Source organism: Acartia tonsa, chromosome 1, assembly GCF_053477335.1.
Source record: "Acartia tonsa isolate MP-2025a chromosome 1, ASM5347733v1, whole genome shotgun sequence".
Taxonomy (NCBI): domain Eukaryota; kingdom Metazoa; phylum Arthropoda; class Copepoda; order Calanoida; family Acartiidae; genus Acartia; species Acartia tonsa.
Genome location: NC_137260.1, coordinates 2,802,094 through 2,824,404, shown reverse-complemented (window position 1 = coordinate 2,824,404; position 22,311 = coordinate 2,802,094). Strand labels below are relative to the sequence as shown.

The window sequence follows — 22,311 nt, the reverse complement described above, 5'->3', positions numbered from 1 at the left end:
GAGAGAGAGAGAGAGAGAGAGAGAGAGAGAGAGAGAAAGAGAGAGAGAGAGAGAGGAAGAAAGAGAGAGAGAGATCTAGAGAATAGATAAGAAGAAGATAGCATTTGAGTAGGTAGGAGGGTTAAGTAATAGAGTTTCAATAGATTAATCTTTTATCTGATGTGATTCATAAGAAATAAATATCTAATTTTTACTCTACAATTATCGTTTACTAATCTTTATAGTCTTTATAAAATCAGGAAGATAGGGGATATTGAGCTATTTATTAAACTAGTCCCCAACGTTTTTTATGAATGTTTTCTTATTCGTTGGCTAAACAACTATTGGGACTTTAATTAAATAGTGATTGGTTGATTCATTAAGTTGAGTGTGCAAACGTTTGAACCACTAAATGTAATAATGGTTTTATATAAGGGTTGCAAAATGGAAAAGCAAAAGTATGATTGTTCTAATATGTGATTAATACTACTTCTGTGGCTGCTGGGGGGGGGGGGGGGGGGGAGTGATATTGGAATAAAATCAATACACTGACGCCTGAGATGGATAGACTGGTAATTTCTAGAGAGGGAGTGGACATTTGAGTTAAAATTGTACTGGTACCCATTGTTTAATAAACTCGTTATCAAAATACTTGCAGTGTCCAATCTTTTATACCAATTATCTAAATTTCCAAATAGGGTAATTTTGTTTATCTTCATTCGGGAATTATATCCTTATATCGTCCATAGTCTTATTCCTTTAGATACCTAATTATAACTTCTTATTAAAAGTTAGGAAGGCTTATTTATTGAATAGATAAATAAAAATATCTCTTATTTCCAAATGTATTTATATACAAAAGTTTCTCTGTAAATATGTATTTATGTCCGATCAATTGTTCATTAATATATAAGGCATGTTTTAGTTTATTTGGATGGGGAGAAGCCACTAGCAATATAGGTTAAATTTGTTGCTAACCAAAATTGCGCCACTTTTTTTAATATCCACGGAAAACATACTTTAAGTTGTTTATATACAGGGATCTAAAGGGATAAGGCAATGGCCAATAAATTGATGTATATCCTCAATGATGATACAAAAAATTACCCCTTCTGTAGATTACAATAAGTGGTTAAAACGTTTGGACACTCAACTTAATCAACTATCCAATACAAATTTAATAAAAGTCCCCAAAGTTGTTAAGCCATCGAATGAGAAAATATTATTATAAAAATTTGAGTAATAGTATGATAAACAGCACAATGTCCCCTCCCTCCCTAGTTTGTAAACTACCTTTGGGTAAAAATATCTTGATAAAGCTTAGTTGATTTTTAATATATGACCCTTCAGTTTTGCGGAAATTAACATCTGATGACTTTTTTCATGCAAAAAAAAATATTGCAACCCGCTGCAAGCTTTTGCAACATTACAGTGTGCAAGGTAATAAGGAATCTAAAGGGATAAGACAATGGCCAATAAATTGATGTACATTCCTATGATGATACTCAAAATTTCCCCTTTTGTACTTAAAATAAGTGTTTGAAATCAAAGTTCCCGAAGTTGTAAAGCCAACGAATAAGAAAACGTCATTATAAAACTTTGGGGACTAGTGTAATGAACAGCCCATTGTCCCCTCTTTTTCTGGTTTATTTCACTAGTCCCCAAAAATTTTATAATTACGTTTCTTTCTTTGTTGGTACAACAACTTTTATTAAAATTTTGATTGGTTAATTCATTAAGTTGAGTGTTCAAACATTTCAACTACTAATTTATTTACAGAAGGGGGAAATTTTGTATATCATTGGGGATGTCAATCAATTAATCGGCTATTGTCTTATCCCTTATCTAATTAGATCCCAGGTGCAGAGTAATAAAATAGTGTTAAAAAATGGTTGAAAACCTAACCTAAAATAACCTATAAAAAGCCATTTTAAAAATACGAAGAATCGCTCCTTATGGAGGGATGTCGTGGAAAGGACTATACCCGAAATTTGCACAGTAAAGCGACAAAAAAATGACTGGTAGATTGAATGAAAACAAGAATGACATATATTAGCGAGGCTTTGATTTACCAAAAAAGTGATAGACTTATTGAAGTGTTGTATATACGAATCTTCACAAGAAATCCACAAGCCAGTTTTTTTTGTTATCAAACGCTTTGATAATATCAAGATGTCATAAATTGTAATTCTACATAGTATACGACAAAAACTTTAAACCAGAGGTGAATTCTTAAAAAAATGCCTCACTAAAATCAGTGAGGCTTGCTAAAAATTTAGAGGGTATAATTTTGCCCAAACTGATTTTAAGAATTCACCTCAGGAATCTTAAGGAATAAGACAATATAGGGAATATTTATGTAAATACCCAATGTTGATCAACTAAACATCACTTAGAGCAACATCATTGGTTGATTTTATATATTTTAGCAGTTAATTTTATAAATAAAAAAGTTTTAAATTGTAGTGTATGAACAAATTTATGTTTTATGAGAGGGCGTTGTCTGTAAATTACAAAAAGATAAACAAACATTCAAACAAAACTTTTAACTGGAAAAAGTAACAATTCTATTTCTTTTTTCCTTTCTTGATTTTTTTGCTGTTATTTAACATCACAATAAAAGATAATGGTTTCATTATTAGAAAAGCGTTCTTTGGAAGATCAATTTTGATACTAATACGACGTAAATCCTATTATACAACCTGGTAGTTTTGTCCCCTGAAGCTTAACATTTAAATAACTCTTTTACTGGTTGAGTTCTCCTTTTTAGGAAAATTCATAAAGGCACCGGGATGCTTTTGGGTTATTTTATTTATAGATTTGTGCCTTTGGATGATTTTATTTTCTATTCCGTTTAACTATATAGCTCCTAGATCCTAGGGGTGCAGCGCAAGTAATAAATGAAGTAGCTTTCTTTAGAGTTTTTCGATAGTAAGTCAATCTTGAACACGTTTGATACTTAAAATCTATAAAATAATCTATAAACCGGAAGTGTTTCAAGACGATGCATCAACGTTTAACATACCTGAAATAAGGAAAATTTGTAAATTGTTTATCTTTGATCTGAATGATATTTCTATTTGTTTGTCTATTGTTTATCATATTTCTGAATGATATGTCTATTTGTTCGTCTATTGTTTATATAAATCTAAATGCTATGTCCATCTGTTTGTCTATTGTTTATTATATTTCTGTGCAGAAGAAGTTGTGTTGATAAAGTTTGTATCCATTATGACACCATTTTCAGGGAGGGGGGGGGGGGGGGGGGCATTGGGGTGTTTATTATACTAGTTCCAAAAATCACGTTTTTTTTATTCATTAGCTTAACAACTTTAAGGACTTTTATGAAATTTGATTGGTTGGTTCATTTAGTTCAGTGTCGAAACGATTCTACCTTTAACTGAAATCTACAGAAGGGGTAATTTTGTGATTTACTATTAGGGATATACATCAATTTATCGGCTATTGTCTTATCCCTTTAGAACCCTGCATCATTTTACAGGTGGACATACAAAACTGAAAATATCAGCTCGTTTATTATAAAGGATATAGAATATACGTGGTTACTATGACAAGGGAAAACACTTATTGGTCAGTTCGTTCAACCAGTACTAATAGGAGGAGAGGGGATTGTGAAAAGTGGGTGTTTAGCCAGTTATAAGTTTCATTATATTAGAGTACATGATAATCTTATGTAAGATCCCAATAATAATAAATTTTATTATGCTATCAAAATTATTAAACCAACCAATCAATCCACATGTTCAAAGACCGTGGTTAAATAGCAAATAATGTATAAGTATTGAATAACTGACCCAAGTGGTATGAACCGTTTTAGTCTGCTAGCAAATTAATTTCTGCTCTTTTGTAGCGGCTTCGCTATGTTTATATTTCTAACGCTATTGGCTGATATTTAAAGACTCAATTGAAAGTTGGCACAGGGTCCCCACTCTTGGGTGGAGTTACATATAGCTCGTGCCCCCTCAATTTTCTTAATACCAGATTCTTCTGAAAGCCGTTGTAGGTAACGTATTTTCAATTCATGAAAATCCAAATAGAAAGTCAAAATAAAAGCATTTCGTAGGTAAACATATTGATCGCTTAAAATATTTAAAGAATTTTCAGATAAATTATCTGAAATTTTTCAAATACATTGGAAAAACAAATATTACTTCAAGTAATCTACGAAAGTCAAGACCATAAAATTAATAAAAAGTAGCAATAAAAAAAAACGCAAAAAGACAGATTTCGCGCGCTTTTTTACAAGCAATATTTATGTCATACTATTTTTGCTGTATTGACTGATTGTAAGAGTTTACACCTTTTGTACTGTAAGTCTTGCCATATATCACAAACATATAAATTATTTACAACAATAACGTGAAAACTTGCACATATTTTAACAAAATCCTTTATTTTGGCATTGGGACACTGTAGAATCACAACATTATTTTAAAATAGAAGAAAAAACATATGGGCTAAGCCCTTTTTTATGGACAAAGGAATTGTTCTTTAAAAGGTAATTAATTTTGTCATAATTTAAAATCTTTTTAAAGTGCCTATAAAAATGACATCATACTGGTCTACCATTGGTCAATTAAATTATGCACTGGCCTGTCATTGATAATTTAGTTAGTGTATTGGCCATCTTTGGCAATTTGTATTGAATAGCGTCATCTTGTTATATTTACTATTAGTATTAAGTGCTTCATAATAAATTTAAATTGAGGGTAAAGTTTGGGTAACATACATAGTTTTCCATCAGCTGACCTTTCCCCGTTGTCGAAGATATAAGAATTTTATATAAACAGCTCATTGACTTAACAAACAACCAATTCTTTCATAATTTGAGTTTTGGCCTGTTTGCGGGCCAAGAACATCTGCCCATACTGGCAGTCTGACATAGCAGCAATGAAAACAGCAATGAAAAAAAACAATGTGCCCCGATTTGAACTTTGAAAAAACTAGGTTTGGTTTCATAAGGCAAAGTTCAGAAGAACCCGAAGTTACAAGTTGTTTTAAGAGAGGCAAAGGTCAGGGGTGATACACTTGCTTTATATGTTATTCTTTAGATGTTTTTTTTTTATTTATAAAAGACACACATTCTTGCTTTAACATCTTAATGATACTAACAAACAATAACAAAATATTCTGGAAAAAAAACATACATGAAGATATCCAAAATCAAATAATCTATAATTAATTATTAGTACACAAAAATAAAGGTAGTAAGATAAGTGAGGTAATGTCTGATTGAGCTAATAGGAGAATAGCATCGGAACCTACATTAAATCTCATTGGTTGAAATTGTGTACACATTTTATTACGAACGCATGTTTTTTTTCATTTCATACATAGATAAAAGTCAGCTGTAAACAATATCATTTCTTAGTACAAAGCTTTACCGAATCAAACTTACTTGCTCAAAAATTTTGTTATAAATGAGAAAGCTTCAAACAGAGGTGGATTCTTTAAAAAAATTAGGCTCGCTACTCGCTGGTAAGGCAATATTATTTTTGTGAAAAATCCTCAAAAATTGCATAAAAAATATACAAAAATTAAATAAAATCATAAAATGGTTATTAACATATGATTTTGTTTAATCTTTGAAGATATTTTATAAGCTTTAGGATGATTTTTCACAAAAATAATTTTGCCTCACCATCGAGTAGCGAGTCTATTTTTTTAAAAGAATCCACCTTAGCTTTAGTCGAAAGTAAACAATACTATCGTCTGCTAATAATGTTCCTTTTAAGATTTGACGAAAAATCGGATCAGAAGCGTAATCTTGATATAGTATGTCTATTTACATAAATGACAATTGTGGGGAATGCTTTGGTTGAGAATCAAATACAATAAACCTACTAAGCTCAATTGAGACTTTAAGAGAAGGTTAGTGCAATCAAAGGGTTGGTTGTCTGATAGGTTGCACTTATAATTTTAATAATTTTTTTCTTTCCATTAGATTGATTGGGTTTTCCATTTTAGGGAAGCTTAAATTGGCAATTTTGAAAAGACAATCTTATTTAAAATATATGTCTTTAATAGCTATTTATCACATTGTATTTATATACAGATTTCCACAGATATCAAAATAAAAAATTATAAGATTAAAACCAGTTTGTTATCCTTTAGGCTCGTGCTAATAAAAAATGGTATTTTATATGATTTTTAATTTCTTGTTCGTAGAAAATTGTCTGTAATACAATGCTATACATGATTTTTCAATGTGAATGCGAACCGGTTCTAATCCAGCGGATGTTTATCGGTTTCAAAGTCATACTGGTACTGATTTTTACAACCTCCCTCCCTTGAATACATAGCTCCAGATACTTGCGACTAAGCAACTAGTAATCCAGTATAATGAAGTAAAAGGATGTTTGTCTGTCTGTACCAAAGGATCTCGCTAACTGCTGAACCGATCGGGTTCTTCTTAACAGGGTAGCTTCTCAAAGGTCTCAGGAGGTTTACCACCCTCCCAAAAGAAATCGCCACTAGAAAAAAATTAAACCTCCACCTAAAGAAAAATTTAAACTATTGATTAAATGCTATGAATCAAACCCGCGAGCTCATTGGTATTTTTTCTTACTATTAATCTTAATAAAAAATACTTAAATGCTCAATAGATTATTTAAAAGACAAGTATAAATAAAATTCTGGTAATTAATTAATTTATCTAAATAAACTGAGTTTATTTGCTTCTAGGAATCATGAATAGTTTTAAATAGTTTCATAGAAAACCCACCAATTTCCTTGACACTTCATATAGCCCTTTTTTTTAAGAGGGGCAAAGTAAAAAATAGAGGGGATAGGGGCTAAATACCTTTATGTCCATGTGGTAGGGACCCTGTGCCGACCTTGAATTTGGGTCCTTGAATATCGGCCAATAGCGTCAAAAATTTTGAAACAGCCAATTCTTTACAAAAGAGAAATTTGCTAGCAAATGACAAAGGTCCACACCACTGGAACCAGGTAGTCGTCTGGTTATACATTTATTGTACATTTAGCGAGGATACTCTACTATTCAATATTTCGGCTTCTATTAAAGATAGAGGTGTGCTCTATAATACATGCTTTTCCTTCCAAAGTCTATTTTCCATTCCGTACCATATTTTAAGATGCAGTAATCCACTCATACATTTATAATATATCATCTACTTTGTATTATCCTTGTATGTATTTTGAACTAGGAATTTTCAATATAAAGAAAGGGTGAATAACCAGGAATCGAAAGGGATAAGACAAAGGCCAATAAATTGAAGTATATCTCCAATGATAATACACAAAATTACCCCGTCTCTAGATTAAAATAAGTGGTTCAAACATTTTGACACAGATCTAAATGAACCAACAAATCTAATTCAAAAAAAGTCCCCAAATTTGTAAGGCCAACAAATCAGAAAACATAATTATAAAATTTTGGGGACTAGCGTAAAAACAGCTGAATGTCCCCTCCCTCTCTGGGGTGACTAAGATGAACCCTAAACAAAGTTTAATAGATTTCTCAGAAAACATTTGTTGTTAGTTACCCCCCAGGATAAAATTTAAAACTAATCTTTCAATAGAAAAATAGTAAAAAGGGGTGAAACGTGCGGTGACTCTAAATCTTTAAAGCGATTTAACATTTTAAAATACCAAAAGTTTTTCTTCTTAAATTGTAAACTATTTTCTTTTTATTTAAAGTTTATTTAGAATAAAGCTTGTGTTCTTGTACAAGGAGAGAGGGGTCATTGGGCTGTTTATGACACTAGTCCCCAAAGTTTTATGTTAAGGATTTAATATTCTTTGATATCAGAACTTTTGGAACAATTAGATAATTAATTAGTTGAATTCGCAAAATTCGTAAAAATTAAAAAAAAAAATTGGGAGGGGGGGATTTTTTTGTTTTTTGGGGGGTTGGGGGTGTCCCACCCCCCAAGAAAATAACATAAAATCACAACAGTCCTGTAGAAATATTCCCTGAAAAGTATAATCCGATCGGTTCAGTGGTTACCGAGATCTTAAGGGACGGATGGACAGACAGATGGACAGAGATCAAGCTACTTTGTATTATAGATTGTAACCTACAGAAAAAGTAAATTGTGCATCATCATTGTGGGTGTACATCAATTTATCGGTCATTGTCTTATCCCTTTAAATCCCTGATTCCTATACCTTTGTCGATTTTATCAGTTTAAATGTATATTTAAACATGCTATTTGTCACTATTAGTGTTTGCATATGTGTGTATCAAGGGATCCATGGAATTTACTATGTTTCAACATAAAAACTATACATAAGATAAAAGTAGTAAATCAGCTAAAATCATAGATACTAGAAGTATCAATAGGCACTTGAGGAAAGAGTTAGATTTCTTTTTGAAAAATGAAGGTTCTCTTCCATAAAATAGTTTAAACTTTCATGAACTTTTAAGAAACTTAGATATAGCAATCTTTATTAGATTTGTAATGTATAATAAAAATTATTAAACACTGAAAGAAAAGTATTTAAAATTAGATTATCCTGTCTTATTTTCCTGTGAATAGTCTGTAATTTATCATAAAAGGTAGGACCTTAGTACTGGCAGTTTCTTACAAAATAGTACCATAATTGGGGTTTGTTTTCATATTTGACAAGGAGTTGATTAGAATGGAAAGTTACAAAAGTATCACGGTAGAATTTTTGGTTTATCCAACCCATTCTTAGAAGAAAACTATTTTGTTTAAAAACCAAAATAAACTTATTTTGATTTTTTTTTCAAATAGTCTGCTAGTATTTGTATTGGTTAGTTCAGTAAGAGTGGTCTGCTTTGGGAATAATTGTTTTAGCGGCATGCTTTGCGCTGGTACCCAAAGTCTTTGAAATTTGCCAAAATAATAAAACTTGCATGTGTTCTGGTACCCAATGTTCAAGAAATATGAATTTTAAATCCATTGTCCCCTCCCTTCCTCCCTGATCTGTATATCTCCCTTACAAATTCTATGGTTCACCTAGCATTTGTGTGTGTGTGTGTGTATTTTCTATTTCTGGACCTTACTGTCGAAAATGTTTTTAAATTTGTCTGCAAATACCAGAAATCTGAAGGGATAAGACAATGGACGATAAATTTAAATATTACCCCAATGATGATTTTAAAAAATGCGCCATCTGTAGATTATAGTTATTGGTTGAAAATTTTTGACACTTTAAGTCTTGAAAAAGTGACCATAGTTTTAGAGCAATCGAATAAGATAATTATGTTATAAAACTTTGGGTACCTTTACAATTGTAATTTACAGTCCAATGTCCCCTCCCTCCCTGACAAATACTGACATTACATTAACATTACATGTGTGTTTAGAATTCAAACATATTTAGAAAGTTTAATTTTTAAGAGCGAAGCTTATTTACAGTTGTTCTGTTTAATTATTTCTGTAATAATAATGAAGTATAATCTTGAAATATATAGGAATCTAAAGGGTTAAGACAATGACCGCTAAATTACCACTTCTATAGATTACACTAAGTGGTTGAAACGTTTGGATGCTAAACTTAATTAACCAACCAATCAAAATTCATTAAATGTCCCCAAAGTTAACTAACGAATAAGAAATCGTTATTATTAAACTATCGCAAATAATATAATAAATCTATAAAAACAAGGATGACAACATCCATAAAAGCGAAGCTCTGAAACGATATGACAGACGAAGATTAACTTTTGTTGAGTGTCAGAACTAAATAATCAGAATATTATGGACATACTTACATTTTTAGGACTTGATTATAGAGTTGCTTTGCTTAAAACATTATACTTTGTTGTTCCACGAATCAACATACCAAAAATCAGATCAATCGGATGATTAGATCACATAAAAATTTGTTGTTAAAAAAGTAAAAAATCAACATGTTTAAAATGGACGTAGGGACATTCTTGTTATGATTATAGATTGCTACGCTTTATAAATCGTACCTAACTACTAAAGGAATCACCATGCAAAGTTTGAAATCGATAGGACAATTCTAACATGCCTAAATTAACGAAAAAAGCTATCCGTTTGTGACGGACGGACGGACCGAACCTAATTATAGAAAAGCTTCGCTTTTAAAAATGTGGATTATATGGGATCAACTTTTTATGTAAAACTTTGCTAATCCATCTAATAATCTGTCACAAACAGTTTGGAGAAGAAAAAATCAAATTTCAAGATTATTCAAATTTCAATTATGAAGATAGTAGAAAAAGTTTAATCATAGCATATAAAAATCGACATTAAATACATGGATGTTACACCAGATTTTGATGTAATCTAACATCGTTATAGTTGCAGCTGGTTAAATAACGATATCGTCCATATATCCCCTTTACCCCATCCCCTCCTCTTTTACTGTAATAACGAAATTTTCAATAAATGAGGTCCATGTTAGCAACCAAAATTGACGACAAATTTTCCCATGTCCATATATCCACTTATATTCTATATCCATTCATTAAAAAGAGTTATTACAGCTAGGAATAAAAAATAAGATATTGCGTAAATTTAAACAAAATAGCTGGACAAACAGAAAATTTCATAGATTTACCTGAAGTAGCACAGGAGCAAATCTTAACAAACCCAACCAAATAGATTTTCCTGTGACGTAATGGACGGACAGACATATGGACAAAGTAAGTTATAGAGAACCAAGAACATCAAAATAAGATTTTCATTTAGTTATTCTTTTAACAAATCAATTTTATTTATTTTGATTTTCAAAAAAAATTTGTAACAAAATTATTTTTAAAAGCGAAGCTTTTCTATAATTAGGGTCGGTCCGTTCGTCCTTCCGTCCGTTACGATTAGCTCTTTTTGTTAATTTATACATGTTAGAATTGTCTTATCGGTTTCAAACTTTGAATGGTGCTTTCTGTAACAGTTTAGAAATTTAGAAAGCGTTACAATTATATAATCGTTATTGTTCGTTTGTCATTCCTTCAGCTTTTAGGGCTTTGCTTTTGTATATGTTGTCATCCTTTTTATGACCAACTGTGGAATGAATCTTTATGACAATGCAGTATAAAAATGTACTAGGAACATGCATGTATGTATGTTTCCAGGGAGCTTAGGGGATAAGACAATCCTTATACTAAAGTAACAGGATGTTTGTCTGTTTGTCTGTTTGTGTGTCTGTGTGTACCGAAGGATCTCGCTAACCGCTGAACCGATCGGGTTCTCCTTAACAGGGTAGCTTCTCATAGGTCCCGGTAAGGTTTATAACTATTTTCTTGGGGGGTGGGACACCCCCAACCCCCTCAAAAATGAAAAATACCCCCCCCCCCTAAAAAAACCTTTTTTTTACTTTTTCTTTTAAAATCTAAAATAAGAAATTGGGTTATCAAATTCGACTCCTTCCTCCTCAAGTACCCCTAGAGGCCTATAGGGGGCGTAGCCGCTAGTGGAATATAAAGTGATATACATCTCAAATGATAATAAACAAAATTATCCCTTCAGTAGATTACAATTAGGGGTTGAAGCTTTTGGACACTCAACTATATGAACCAACCAATTAAAATTCCCAAATTAAAGTCCCCAAAGTTGTTAAGCTTTAGGTACCAGTGTAATTTACAGTCCAATATCCCCTCCCTCCCTGTTATATGTATGTATCTATGCTATAAATATAAATACTAGTGCATTTGCATCTAGACACACAGACAGATAATATACATTTTAAATCATCAAATATTTGCTTCTATGACAAAAAAATTTAGGGACTCTTTAACAAAGATCGTACAATCAAAGGTTGTCTTAATGGTTATAGAATATTATGACAGGGCAAAAATTATCGTTGCTAACATGGACATCACATATTGGTCAGTTCCTTCATCTTGTAGGTGGGGTGGGGATCGTTATTTTAGCCAGCTACAAGTCTCACTTTAATAGAGAGTCAAAAAAATGAGGCTGCTACCAATTTCTGATTTTAATTTATGTGTATTATACAATACTAGCGGCTACGCCCCTAGCGGCCTATAAAATAAAACGTTAATTGTTTTTTTTTCAATCTATGTTAAGATCAGCTATATACCTAAATTGGGATAGTTGTTTTTGTGATTTCTCTCGGTAGGGTGGTAATATCCTCCCTCAAAAAACTATAAACCTTTTGAGGACCTATGAGAAGCTAAACTGTGAAGGAAAACCATATCGGTTTGGTGGTTAGCGAGATACTTTGGTATAGACAGACAGACATCCTTTTACTTTTGTATATAAGGATTTATATTGCTTAAAAACTGTCCCTCTTTCTTTCCTGCAATCCGGAAGGGGGGGGGGGAGGAGGGGTATGTATCATGGAGCCATAATTCTAATATCAAATATTAACTTTTTCCTCACATTTTTCCGCAACTTTACAATGGGTTTCTTTTGGCCCAAGGTGCTAATTTAGCCATTTTGGAGATATAAAGGGACAAACACACATACTAAGTCTACAATCAAATTAGTATAAATTGATATAGAATATATGTGAACATTATGACAAGGGAAAAACTGTCTTCAATTTAGGTTGCTAACTAGGACATCACTTAATGGCCAGTTCATTCATCTAGTAGGAAGAGATAGAATGGGTAAGAGAGGTGAATGGAGGGATAGTTATTTCAGCCAGCTACAAGTTTTTTACATAATTAGAGTACATAAAATCTGGTGTAAGTTCCAAGTAATAATGAATCCATTTCTATTTGCTAAATGCTCGTTCTTGTCAATGCAATTTATTGAATAAAGTGTACTCAATAAGCCAAAGCCACATCAAGCCAAAAAATAATGGCTTTTAATTGAACCTTACAATAGCATAATAGTTATTGTATCGCATCGTAATATAGACAGTTTGACACGGATGATAAAGTGAAAAATTATGAGATTTAAACAAGTTTTGTTAGCCTCGAAGGGCCGAAAGCACGGGCAAACAAAACTGGTATTAACTTTATATTTTTTTATTTTAATATTTACTATACATTACTTTTTAGTATTGCTGAGAACTGGTTCTAATCCAGCGGTTATTAATCGGTTTCAAAGCTAAATTGGAAAAAAAACATTTTGATTTTTTTTGCATTATTTATTGTTTTGATATAATAATTTGTAAGATAAAACTGTAAAAATATTATGTGTCGCATGACTTGTTTAAACCATGGTTTTAAAAAAATATGGAAACATCACCAGAAATCTAAATTGATAAGACAATGGCGGAAAAATTACACAATATTACCCCTTTTGTAGATTAAAATGAATGGATGAAAATATATCAGTTGATTTTTTTCGTCTGCTTGCAAATTTAGTTTTTCTTTTTAGTAGCGACTTGGCTGTGTTAATATTCACGATGCTATTGGATGATATTCAAATACCCAATTAAAAGTCGGTATAGGGTGGGGACACACAGTTATTTAACCCTTTCCTCCTTTATCGTTTTACTATAATAAGATGATATCATCAAGAACCTTTGTTATAAGCTTTCTGTCAATATGATACCACCAAGTTTAGCAGGGTTGCTGCCAGGGATCTAAAGGGATAAGACAATGACCTATGAATTGATGAACATCCCCAATGATGATACACAAAATTATCCCTCCGGTAGTTTACCTTTAGTGGTTGAAACGTCTGTACAGCAAATCTCAATAAACCAACCAATTCATTAGAAGTCCCCAAAGTTACAAAGCCAACAAATAGGAAAACTTTATTACAAAACTTTGGGGACTAGTTTAATAAACAGTCCAATGTCCCCTCCCTCCCTGGGTTGGTGCAGAGATACTCGTATAAAAAGATGTTGTTATAATTTCACACATTTACAAATTGCTTTCACACACAGAAAAGTTACTAGGGATCTAAAGGAATAAGACAATGGACGTTAAATTGATGTACATCCGCAATAATGATGCACAAAATTAAACCATCTGGAGATTTAAATTAGTTGAAACGTTTGGGAACCCAGAAATCAAGCTTCAACTAGAGTCCCTAAAGTTTTGAGTCAACAAATAATGAAACAATATTATAAAACTTTGGGTACTAGTGTATTAAACAGCCCAATGTCCCCTCCCTTCCTGCAAGTTATACTCTGCTCACGGATACAGGAATTGTGCAATGGAGAATAAATGGGCCCTTACCCACAACTTTCATGTTCCTACCTCCAATATCATTTGTCAGTATTAATGGAGAAAATTTGGTATACTCAGCTACTTTCAGAGTTTTTTCTTGTTGAAATGACCAAATGAAAGTTTAATTTTTATCTAAAATAGTATTTCATCTTATTTTATCTCTATAATTTCTCTTAAATAAATTCTACACTAAATGTAAGTTTGTGTATTTGTGTATGTATGTGTATGTGTGTATGTGTATGTGTGTGTATGTGTGTGTGTGTGTATATATGTGTGTGTGTATGTGTGTGTGTGTGTGTATGTGTGCGTATGTGTGTGTATGCTAATGTAAACAAGAAGAAAAGTTTAGTAAATTTGCATGATGTCCTGTGAAAGTCTTAGTTGAGTGTTGGGTAAACTTACTATGGCCTACTACCAGGGAGGGAGGGGACATTTGGGCTGTTTATTACACTAGTCCCCAAAGTTTAGTAAATTTGCATGATGTCCTGTGAAAGTCTTAGTTGAGTGTTTGGTAAACTTACTATGACACTACTACCAGGCAGGGAGGGGACATTTGGGCTGTTTATTACACTAGTCCCCAAAGTTTAATAAATTTGCATGATGTCCTGTGAAAGTCTTAGTTGAGTGTTGGGTAAACTTACTAAGGCACTACTACCAGGGCGGGAGGGGACATTTGGGCTGTTTATTACACTAGTCCCCAAAGTTTAGTAAATTTGCATGATGTCCTGTGAAAGTCTTAGTTGAGTGTTGGGTAAACTTACTATGGCCTACTACCAGGGAGGGAGGGGACATTTGGGCTGTTTATTACACTAGTCCCCAAAGTTTAGTAAATTTGCATGATGTCCTGTGAAAGTCTTAGTTGAGTGTTGGGTAAACTTACTATGGCACTACTCTACCTGGGAGGGAGGGGACATTTGGGCTGTTTATTACACTAGTCCCCAAAGATTAGTAAATTTGCATGATGTCCTGTGAAAGTCTTAGTTGAGTGTTGGGTAAACTTACTATGGCACTACTCTACCTGGGAGGGAGTGGACATTTGGGCTGTTTATTACACTAGTCCCCAAAGTTTTATAATAACGTTTTCTTATTCGTTGGCTTAACAACTTTGGGATGCTGTCTAAAATGGTGCAAAAAATGGGGACAAATTTCAAATTGTTTTGGCGTGTGACGTCATACCCCCTTCTCTTTTCTAGGGGGTTTCTTTCCTCCTTCCCTTTTCTTTCCCCTCACTTGTGACGTAAATAAACAGCCCCGTCAAATCAATTTGAAATTTGTCCCCATTTTTTGCACCATTTTAGACATCATCCAACTTTGGGGACTTTTTATTGAGTTTTGATTGGTTAGTTCATTTAGTTGAGTGTCAATACGTTTAAACAAGTACTTGTACTATACATAAGGAGTAATTTTATGCATCACTATTGTACATTAATTTTTTGACCATTGTCTTACCCCTTTAGATCCTTGGTGGCACTTCTTCCCTCTTAAACAAAAGTGGTTATGACTGAAAAAATGTTGACAGAACGCCATTTCAAAAAGACATATTTAGGCAAAAAAGTACTGCGTACAAATGATGTGATTGTCAAAAAGAAATTATTTGTAATCCTTATTTTAAAACTGTGTTAAAAAACTCAATAAAATGATTTAATTTATAAAATAAGGGATCTTAAGGGGTAAGAGATTGATTGACAAATTAATATACATCCCAAATGATAAAAAAAAACATTCTATAGATTAAAATCATTGATTGAACCAACGCCTAGGATAATACAACTTTGGGTACCAGTGTAGTTTTCAGCCAAATGTCCCCAACAACCCTGCTAAAATTCCGTTATTAATTTTGTAATGATATATATGCTAAAAATAAAAATGAAGCCTACAAAATGCTGTAATTTATACCCTTTAACATTTGTAATTGTCAAATTGTAAATCTTTCAATAAAATGGCTATACTTTAAAAGTTTTATTACAGTTTGGCTTAGAAACCGATTGGTATCCGCTTGAATAGAACCAATTCTCAGCCTTACTAAAAAATCATGTATAGCATCTTTTGCAGACAATTTTCCACGAATATTGAAATAAAAATAAAGAATTTAAACAAGCTTGGACATTCAACCCCTCGAGGCTAACAAAACTGGTTTAAATCTTTTAATTTTTCATTTTAATATCAGCGGAAAGCTGTCAAAATACGATGCGTTAAATAAAAATTATGTAGCACAAAAAAAGTATTTTTGTAGTAGCTACACAACTATATGGTGATGAAAGGAAGATGATTAAAGTCCCTCAAAAGATTATGACGCCATACTATAAAATAACCTATGAGAGGCCAGCATAAATTTTACCATTGGTCAATTACTGTGTATACTGGCCTCTCATTGGCTATTCTATCGTATGACGTCATAATCTGTTGAAAGGTGAAGAAAGGAAAATGATTAAAGTCCCTCAAAAGATTATGACGCCATACGATAAAATAACCTATGAGAGGCCAGCATAAATTTTACCATTGGTCAATTACAGTGTATACTGGCCTCTCATTGGCTATTCTATCGTATGACGTCATAATCTGTTGAGGGAATAAAATTATCTTCTGAGGAAAGGTAAAAAATGAGATCACCCAAACCAATCCTAAAGTTAGCAGCAGTTCTACCCAGGGAAGGAGGAAACATTGGGCTGCTTATTACACTAGTCCCCAAAGTCTTATCATAAAGTTTTGGTTAAAGTTCATGGCAAAACTTCTTAAGGGGCGTTTTGTCGTATTTTAAAGTAGCTTTTCCCATATTTCTAGCCTGTGCAGGGCGCTCTAACACTGCAGGGCCAATTGCCTAACCCTGCGGGGCAATCACCTAACCTAACTTAACCTAGCCTAACCTTTAAAAACTAATGTGGAAATACTACGAATTCCCCTTAAGAGGCGTTGCCACTAAAGGGTCTATACCCAAGTTTTCTTATTCGTTGACTTAAAAATCTTAGATTTTAAAAATTAATTTTGATTGGTTGGTTGATTTAGTTTTATGTCCAAAAGTTACAACTATAGACGTAATCTACAGAAGGGGTAATTTTTTGTATCACCATTGGGGATGTACACCAATTGGCCATTGTCTTATCCCTCTAGATACCTGAGTTCTACCCATACCTGGCCATGCCTTGCTGTGCCTTGCGTGTCCTTTTGCATTACTTATTCTATACTACTTGCAATTTATGCTGTCTTTTCATAACAGCTTAAAATTGTTGATTAGCATAAAAATAGTTTTTCTAAAATTGAAATGAACCATTTAAAAAAAAGTTTTTAATTGTTTAATAGATATAGAATATACGTGAATATATTGGAAGGGGAAAGTTTGTTAAATTAAATTTATATTATGGACCGTATTTAATAGTCAGTTCGTTTATCCAGTTAGAGGGGATGTGGGTCTCGTTATTTTAGCCAGCTGCGAGCATTACTTTACAAGATTACATGAAAATCTGGTGCAACATCCAAGTAATATAGAATATCGATTTATTTTTTAAAGAGCCATATCTATTGTTGCCTTTAAATTTTAACAGACAGAAAACTTAATGGAAAAAAAGTTACATACAAACGAACAGGTTTATGCAGGGAGGGAGGGGACATTGGACTATAATTTATACTGTGACCGATCATTAAAGTGTATTTCCTCGTTACATAAAAAACTTTTGGGGTTAATATTTAAGTTGTACAAAATAACAGTGTTCATAATTTTCACTTATAATGGGTAATTTTGTTGATAACAATTGGAGGTACACCAATTTATCATCCATTGTTTAATCCCTTCAGATATCTGGGTTTATGCTTGAAGAATACTTATTAATCGCATTGTTTAATGGACAGATTTCCGCGGATATTAAAATGAAAATTTTTAGATTTAAAGCAGTTTTGTTAGCCCAGATATCTGGGGGTTTTATGCTAAAAAAATTGTAATATTAAACTGTTTTATATGAATAGAGCAATTTATATTCTTTAGATATAGAACCTTTGCACGAATATTTGTTTTCACAACAAAATATCAGAACAATCTAAATACAGGGTCCAGTTATCCTGACTTGCTACTTTGTCAGATGCATAATAAAAATGTTAAGGCTCTGAAAAGATAAGAACCCCCAAAACGGGGAAGGAGGTGTGTTCACAGCGCACTTTAAGGGAAAACACAAAAATACCTTAGAATCTTAAATTAATATTTTAAGAATTATGAGAATAAGTTTTTTTTAACAATTTAACTGTTGTTAAATTAAGCTTAAATACAATGAAATAGCAAAAAAATGAATGATTATTTAGTGTAGGTAGGAACATTAAAGTTTCGGGGTCCCAGAAAACTTATCAAAGAAACAGTTTAACATTAAAAAAAATATTTATAAAAAAGAAATTATAAAAAAGTCATTTAAAAAAGAAATTATAAATTAAGTGACACATCATCAATTAGTGCTCTCAGTTTGACACTAATTTTATTATTTTTCAATTAACTTCAACAAAAATAAAACATAAATGTGAGATAATCTATCATAATTTTAATTACTAACAAGAACCTAGGAATGATTTAATTCTAAATATCTGCCTATAATTAGGGAGGGAGAGGACATTGGGCTATTCATTACACTAGTCCCAAAAGTATTCTAATAAAGTTTTCTTATTCGTTGAACAACTTGGGGTCTTTTATTAGATTTTAAATGGCTAATTAATGTAGTTGAGTGTTCAAAGGTTTCAACCATTAATTGTAATCTACAAGAGGGATAACCTCGTGTATTATTATTCCCAGTACATAAATTTATCGGCCAATAAGACCAATACGAAGTTTCAATAAAAATTATAGTCCACTAAGAAAACAGAAAACTTACAGATTCAAATTTTTGCATGGATCTAAAGATATAAGAAAATTGCCGATAAATTGAGGCACATCCCCAATGATTAAAATAATCAAAATTCAAAAAGTTATTCATCTAAATAATGAGAAAATAGTATTATAAAACTTTGGGGAATACACAGCCCTCCATCAATGAAAAGTAAAACTCTTTACTAAAAAAAAAGGAGAATGAATCCTTGCAGATCCTGAATTTGCATCCTGTCAAATTGATAAGCTACACTAAAAACAAAACAACAAGGATGACAACAAGTAGCGAAGCTCAAAATCTATAATAAAATAGACAAACAGACAAAGTAATTTATAGAGCTGAATAACTGTTGTCATAACAAAGAAAAGAAAGAGATATATATGCAAATAAATATGCAAAAACTTAAAATCATAAAACTTAAAAAAATTATGGTTTATATCTGAAATTTTGAAAAAGAAAAGCAGCTTAAAAGCAAGTTTTAAACTTAATTATGCTTCATATTGATGGGAATGTTGACAAAAAATTTCAGACTTCTATCTTTTGTAGGGGCTGAGAAAATCACGTTTCCCCAAAAAAGTTTCAGACATACATACAGACGGACATTTCAAATTATAGAGTAGCTTCGGACCGGACTTTTATTTTACATGGAATGATGTGGAGTACTCTGTATTAACATTTATATCATTATTATTAAAAGAAATTACATTTGTGCAAAAATGCGCCCGGCCTACTCCTCACCCCCCCCCCCTCCCCCCCAATTACCTGGGGTACACAGGGAGGGAGTGAACATTGGGATGTTTATTACACTAATCCCCAAAGTTTTTTTATTCCTTGGGTTTTTTATTAAATTTTGATTTGTTGGTTCATTTAGTTGAGTGTCCAAACGTTTTAACCACTACTAGTAATTTACACAAGGGGTAATTTTGTGTATCATCATCAGGGATTTGCATACATTTATCGGCCATTGTATTATCCCTTTATATTCCTGTGGGTTACAACTCTCCCCCCCCCCCCTCCCCTCTGCCTTATATACCTGGAGCCTCTGTCCCACCCTGTCCAGGATGTCTGCAAGGTTTACCAGGCAACTAAACCTGTCCAGGATGCCTGCAAGGTTTACCAGGCAACTAAAGGGATAAGACAATGGTCGTTGAATTAAAGTACATCCCCAATGATGATACGCAAAATTACCCTGTCTGTTGATTACAACTAGGTAGTTGAAACCTTTGGACACTAAACTTAATGAACCAATCAAAATTCAATAAAAGTTCTCAAAGTTGTTAAACCAATCAATTATGGAACGTTGTTATAAAACTTTGGGGACTAGTGTAATAAACAGCCACCATTATCCACTCCCTTCCTCCCTGAAGGTTTTCAGATATTTTTGCAAATGCATTTCCTACACAAAACACAATTTCAGAAAAAAATTGTACAGGGTGTCCCAAAAAATATTCATTTTATTTAAATCTTAAAACTTTCGTCTGTTCAACTACAGAAATATTGTTACTTTCAGGGAATTTTAAATATATCTTTAAAAAAATATCCACGAAAAAAAGCAGAGTTTTATAGAAGTTAGAGAATACCTTCTATTTGTTTATTTAAACTAGGGGTACTTATCGGGGGGGGGGGGGGGGAATAAGACGACCTTTCCCCATTTCGAATTTAAGATTTATAAAGAAAGGATATTTATTTTTTGGTGCGGGGAGGGCATTTTTTATTGGGAGGGTGACGGAGAGTGAGATCATTCGCTAAAGACAAAGCTTTTTACTTTATATTATAGGATGTTTTATATGGTAAAAACATCACTTAAAAAAGACACAATACTAAAATATTTTTGTAGATCACCCTGTAAATTGTAGTGCTATAGAGTGGATGTTGAGCTGTGAAAAAAAAGTTTGGTAAAATAATTTGTTGATAGAAATATTAAATATCATAGAATAATTCTTTTAGAATTAAAGCTAAATAAACTAAAAACGTTAAACATGGTTCCTACTCCTGCAATGTCAGGTGCGCGACATAAATAGTTAGGGTAAGGGGGAATGCCTTGGCCCATAAACAGGCGCAACTCATTACCTTGCACAGTTAGGACTTCTCAAGGTTGGTTAAATGTTGGATGTTACTTAACACAAGATCCTTGAATGTTAAAGTATCGCATCCTATTAAAAGCGGATGATGCTCTGGATTCTCTAGATTTTTACTTAAAAATGAAAGGAAAACCCTTCTTATGAGATAAGGTAAATAATTATGGCAGATTTTTTTTGTAGAAATATTAGTTTAATAACATACAATAATTATTTTAGAATGTACATAAAAGAATTGATAAGCGACATTATGAACTAAAGTCTGTAGGAGGAATACTAAAAAAAAACAATATGTACCAGTAAAAAAAAGTGTTTTTTGCATATTAACCCATAGTTATGTAAATACATATTTTGTTTTTCTTAAAATAAACATATTAATATGTTATTTTTGATTGCTAATCATCCTTATATGCAAAAAAAATAACCCCTTTGTCAACAAAAAAAAAATGCGGGGAAAAAAAGGTCTACCTTTCTTTTCTGGCTGATTTGCTACGTTCTGAGCTGGATCTCTTGTTTCTAATCATGATAAGGATCTGTCTGTTTGTAATGCTCCGGATCTTTGTGGAGTATGTCTGTATGTAATGCTCCGGATCTTTGTGGAGTGTTTCTGTATGTAATCTGCTCTGCTGTTCTGATGTGTGGAAAGTCACAACCACAATAACATTAAACAACCCCCTGATCATACAGAAAAACTTTTTTTTTATAATTTTTGATAAATATTTTCTCGTACTCATTCGAATCCGGTGGATAAAAACCGGTTCTCATCCATACGAAAACTATGTCTAGCATCGTATTGTATCCAGTTTTCTACGAATATAGAAATGTACAATCATAAGATTAAAACTAGTTTTTTTAGCCGGTGCCTTCGGCACCACGGGGCTAAAAAAACTAGTTTTAATCTTATAATTGTACATTCTATATCCGCGGAAAGCCGTTTATAATACGATACGAGAAATAACTATTCTCGTAATTCATTCGAATCCGGTGGATAGGAACCGGTTCTCATCCATACGAAAAAACTATGTCTAGCATCGTATTATATCCAGCTTTCTACATATATAAAAATGTACAATCATAAGATTAAAACCAGTTTTTTAGCCCTTGCCTTCGGCACCTCGGGGCTAAAAAGACTAGTTTTAATCTTATATTTGTCCATTCTATATCCACGGAAAGCTGTTTATAATACGACGCGAGAAATAACTATTATATCAAGCTGGTAACTCTAATTTAATTTTGGGGAACAAACCAATATAATTTAGCTTATCTTGAACTTTATTGTCCGCTTATGTTTGTATTGATTATTGTCAAATTTAGTGGCATTATGTTCTAGTTTCCAAAGTTTTTA

The 22,311-nt window shown here is 32.4% G+C and overlaps 1 protein-coding gene across 1 annotated transcript in view; it reads right to left on the bottom strand.

Annotated features, from left to right (window-relative positions):
- Window positions 1-21,637, bottom strand: part of LOC145319778 (uncharacterized) — a 162,940-nt gene extending 141,303 nt beyond the window's left edge. Inside the window, exon 1 of the mRNA XM_080162162.1 lies at window positions 21,435-21,637. Within this exon, the coding sequence (XP_080018288.1) occupies window positions 21,435-21,490 (56 nt within the window). The 5' untranslated portion in view covers window positions 21,491-21,637. The remainder of the gene's footprint in view (window positions 1-21,434) is intronic.
- Window positions 21,638-22,311: the final 674 nt, after the last annotated feature.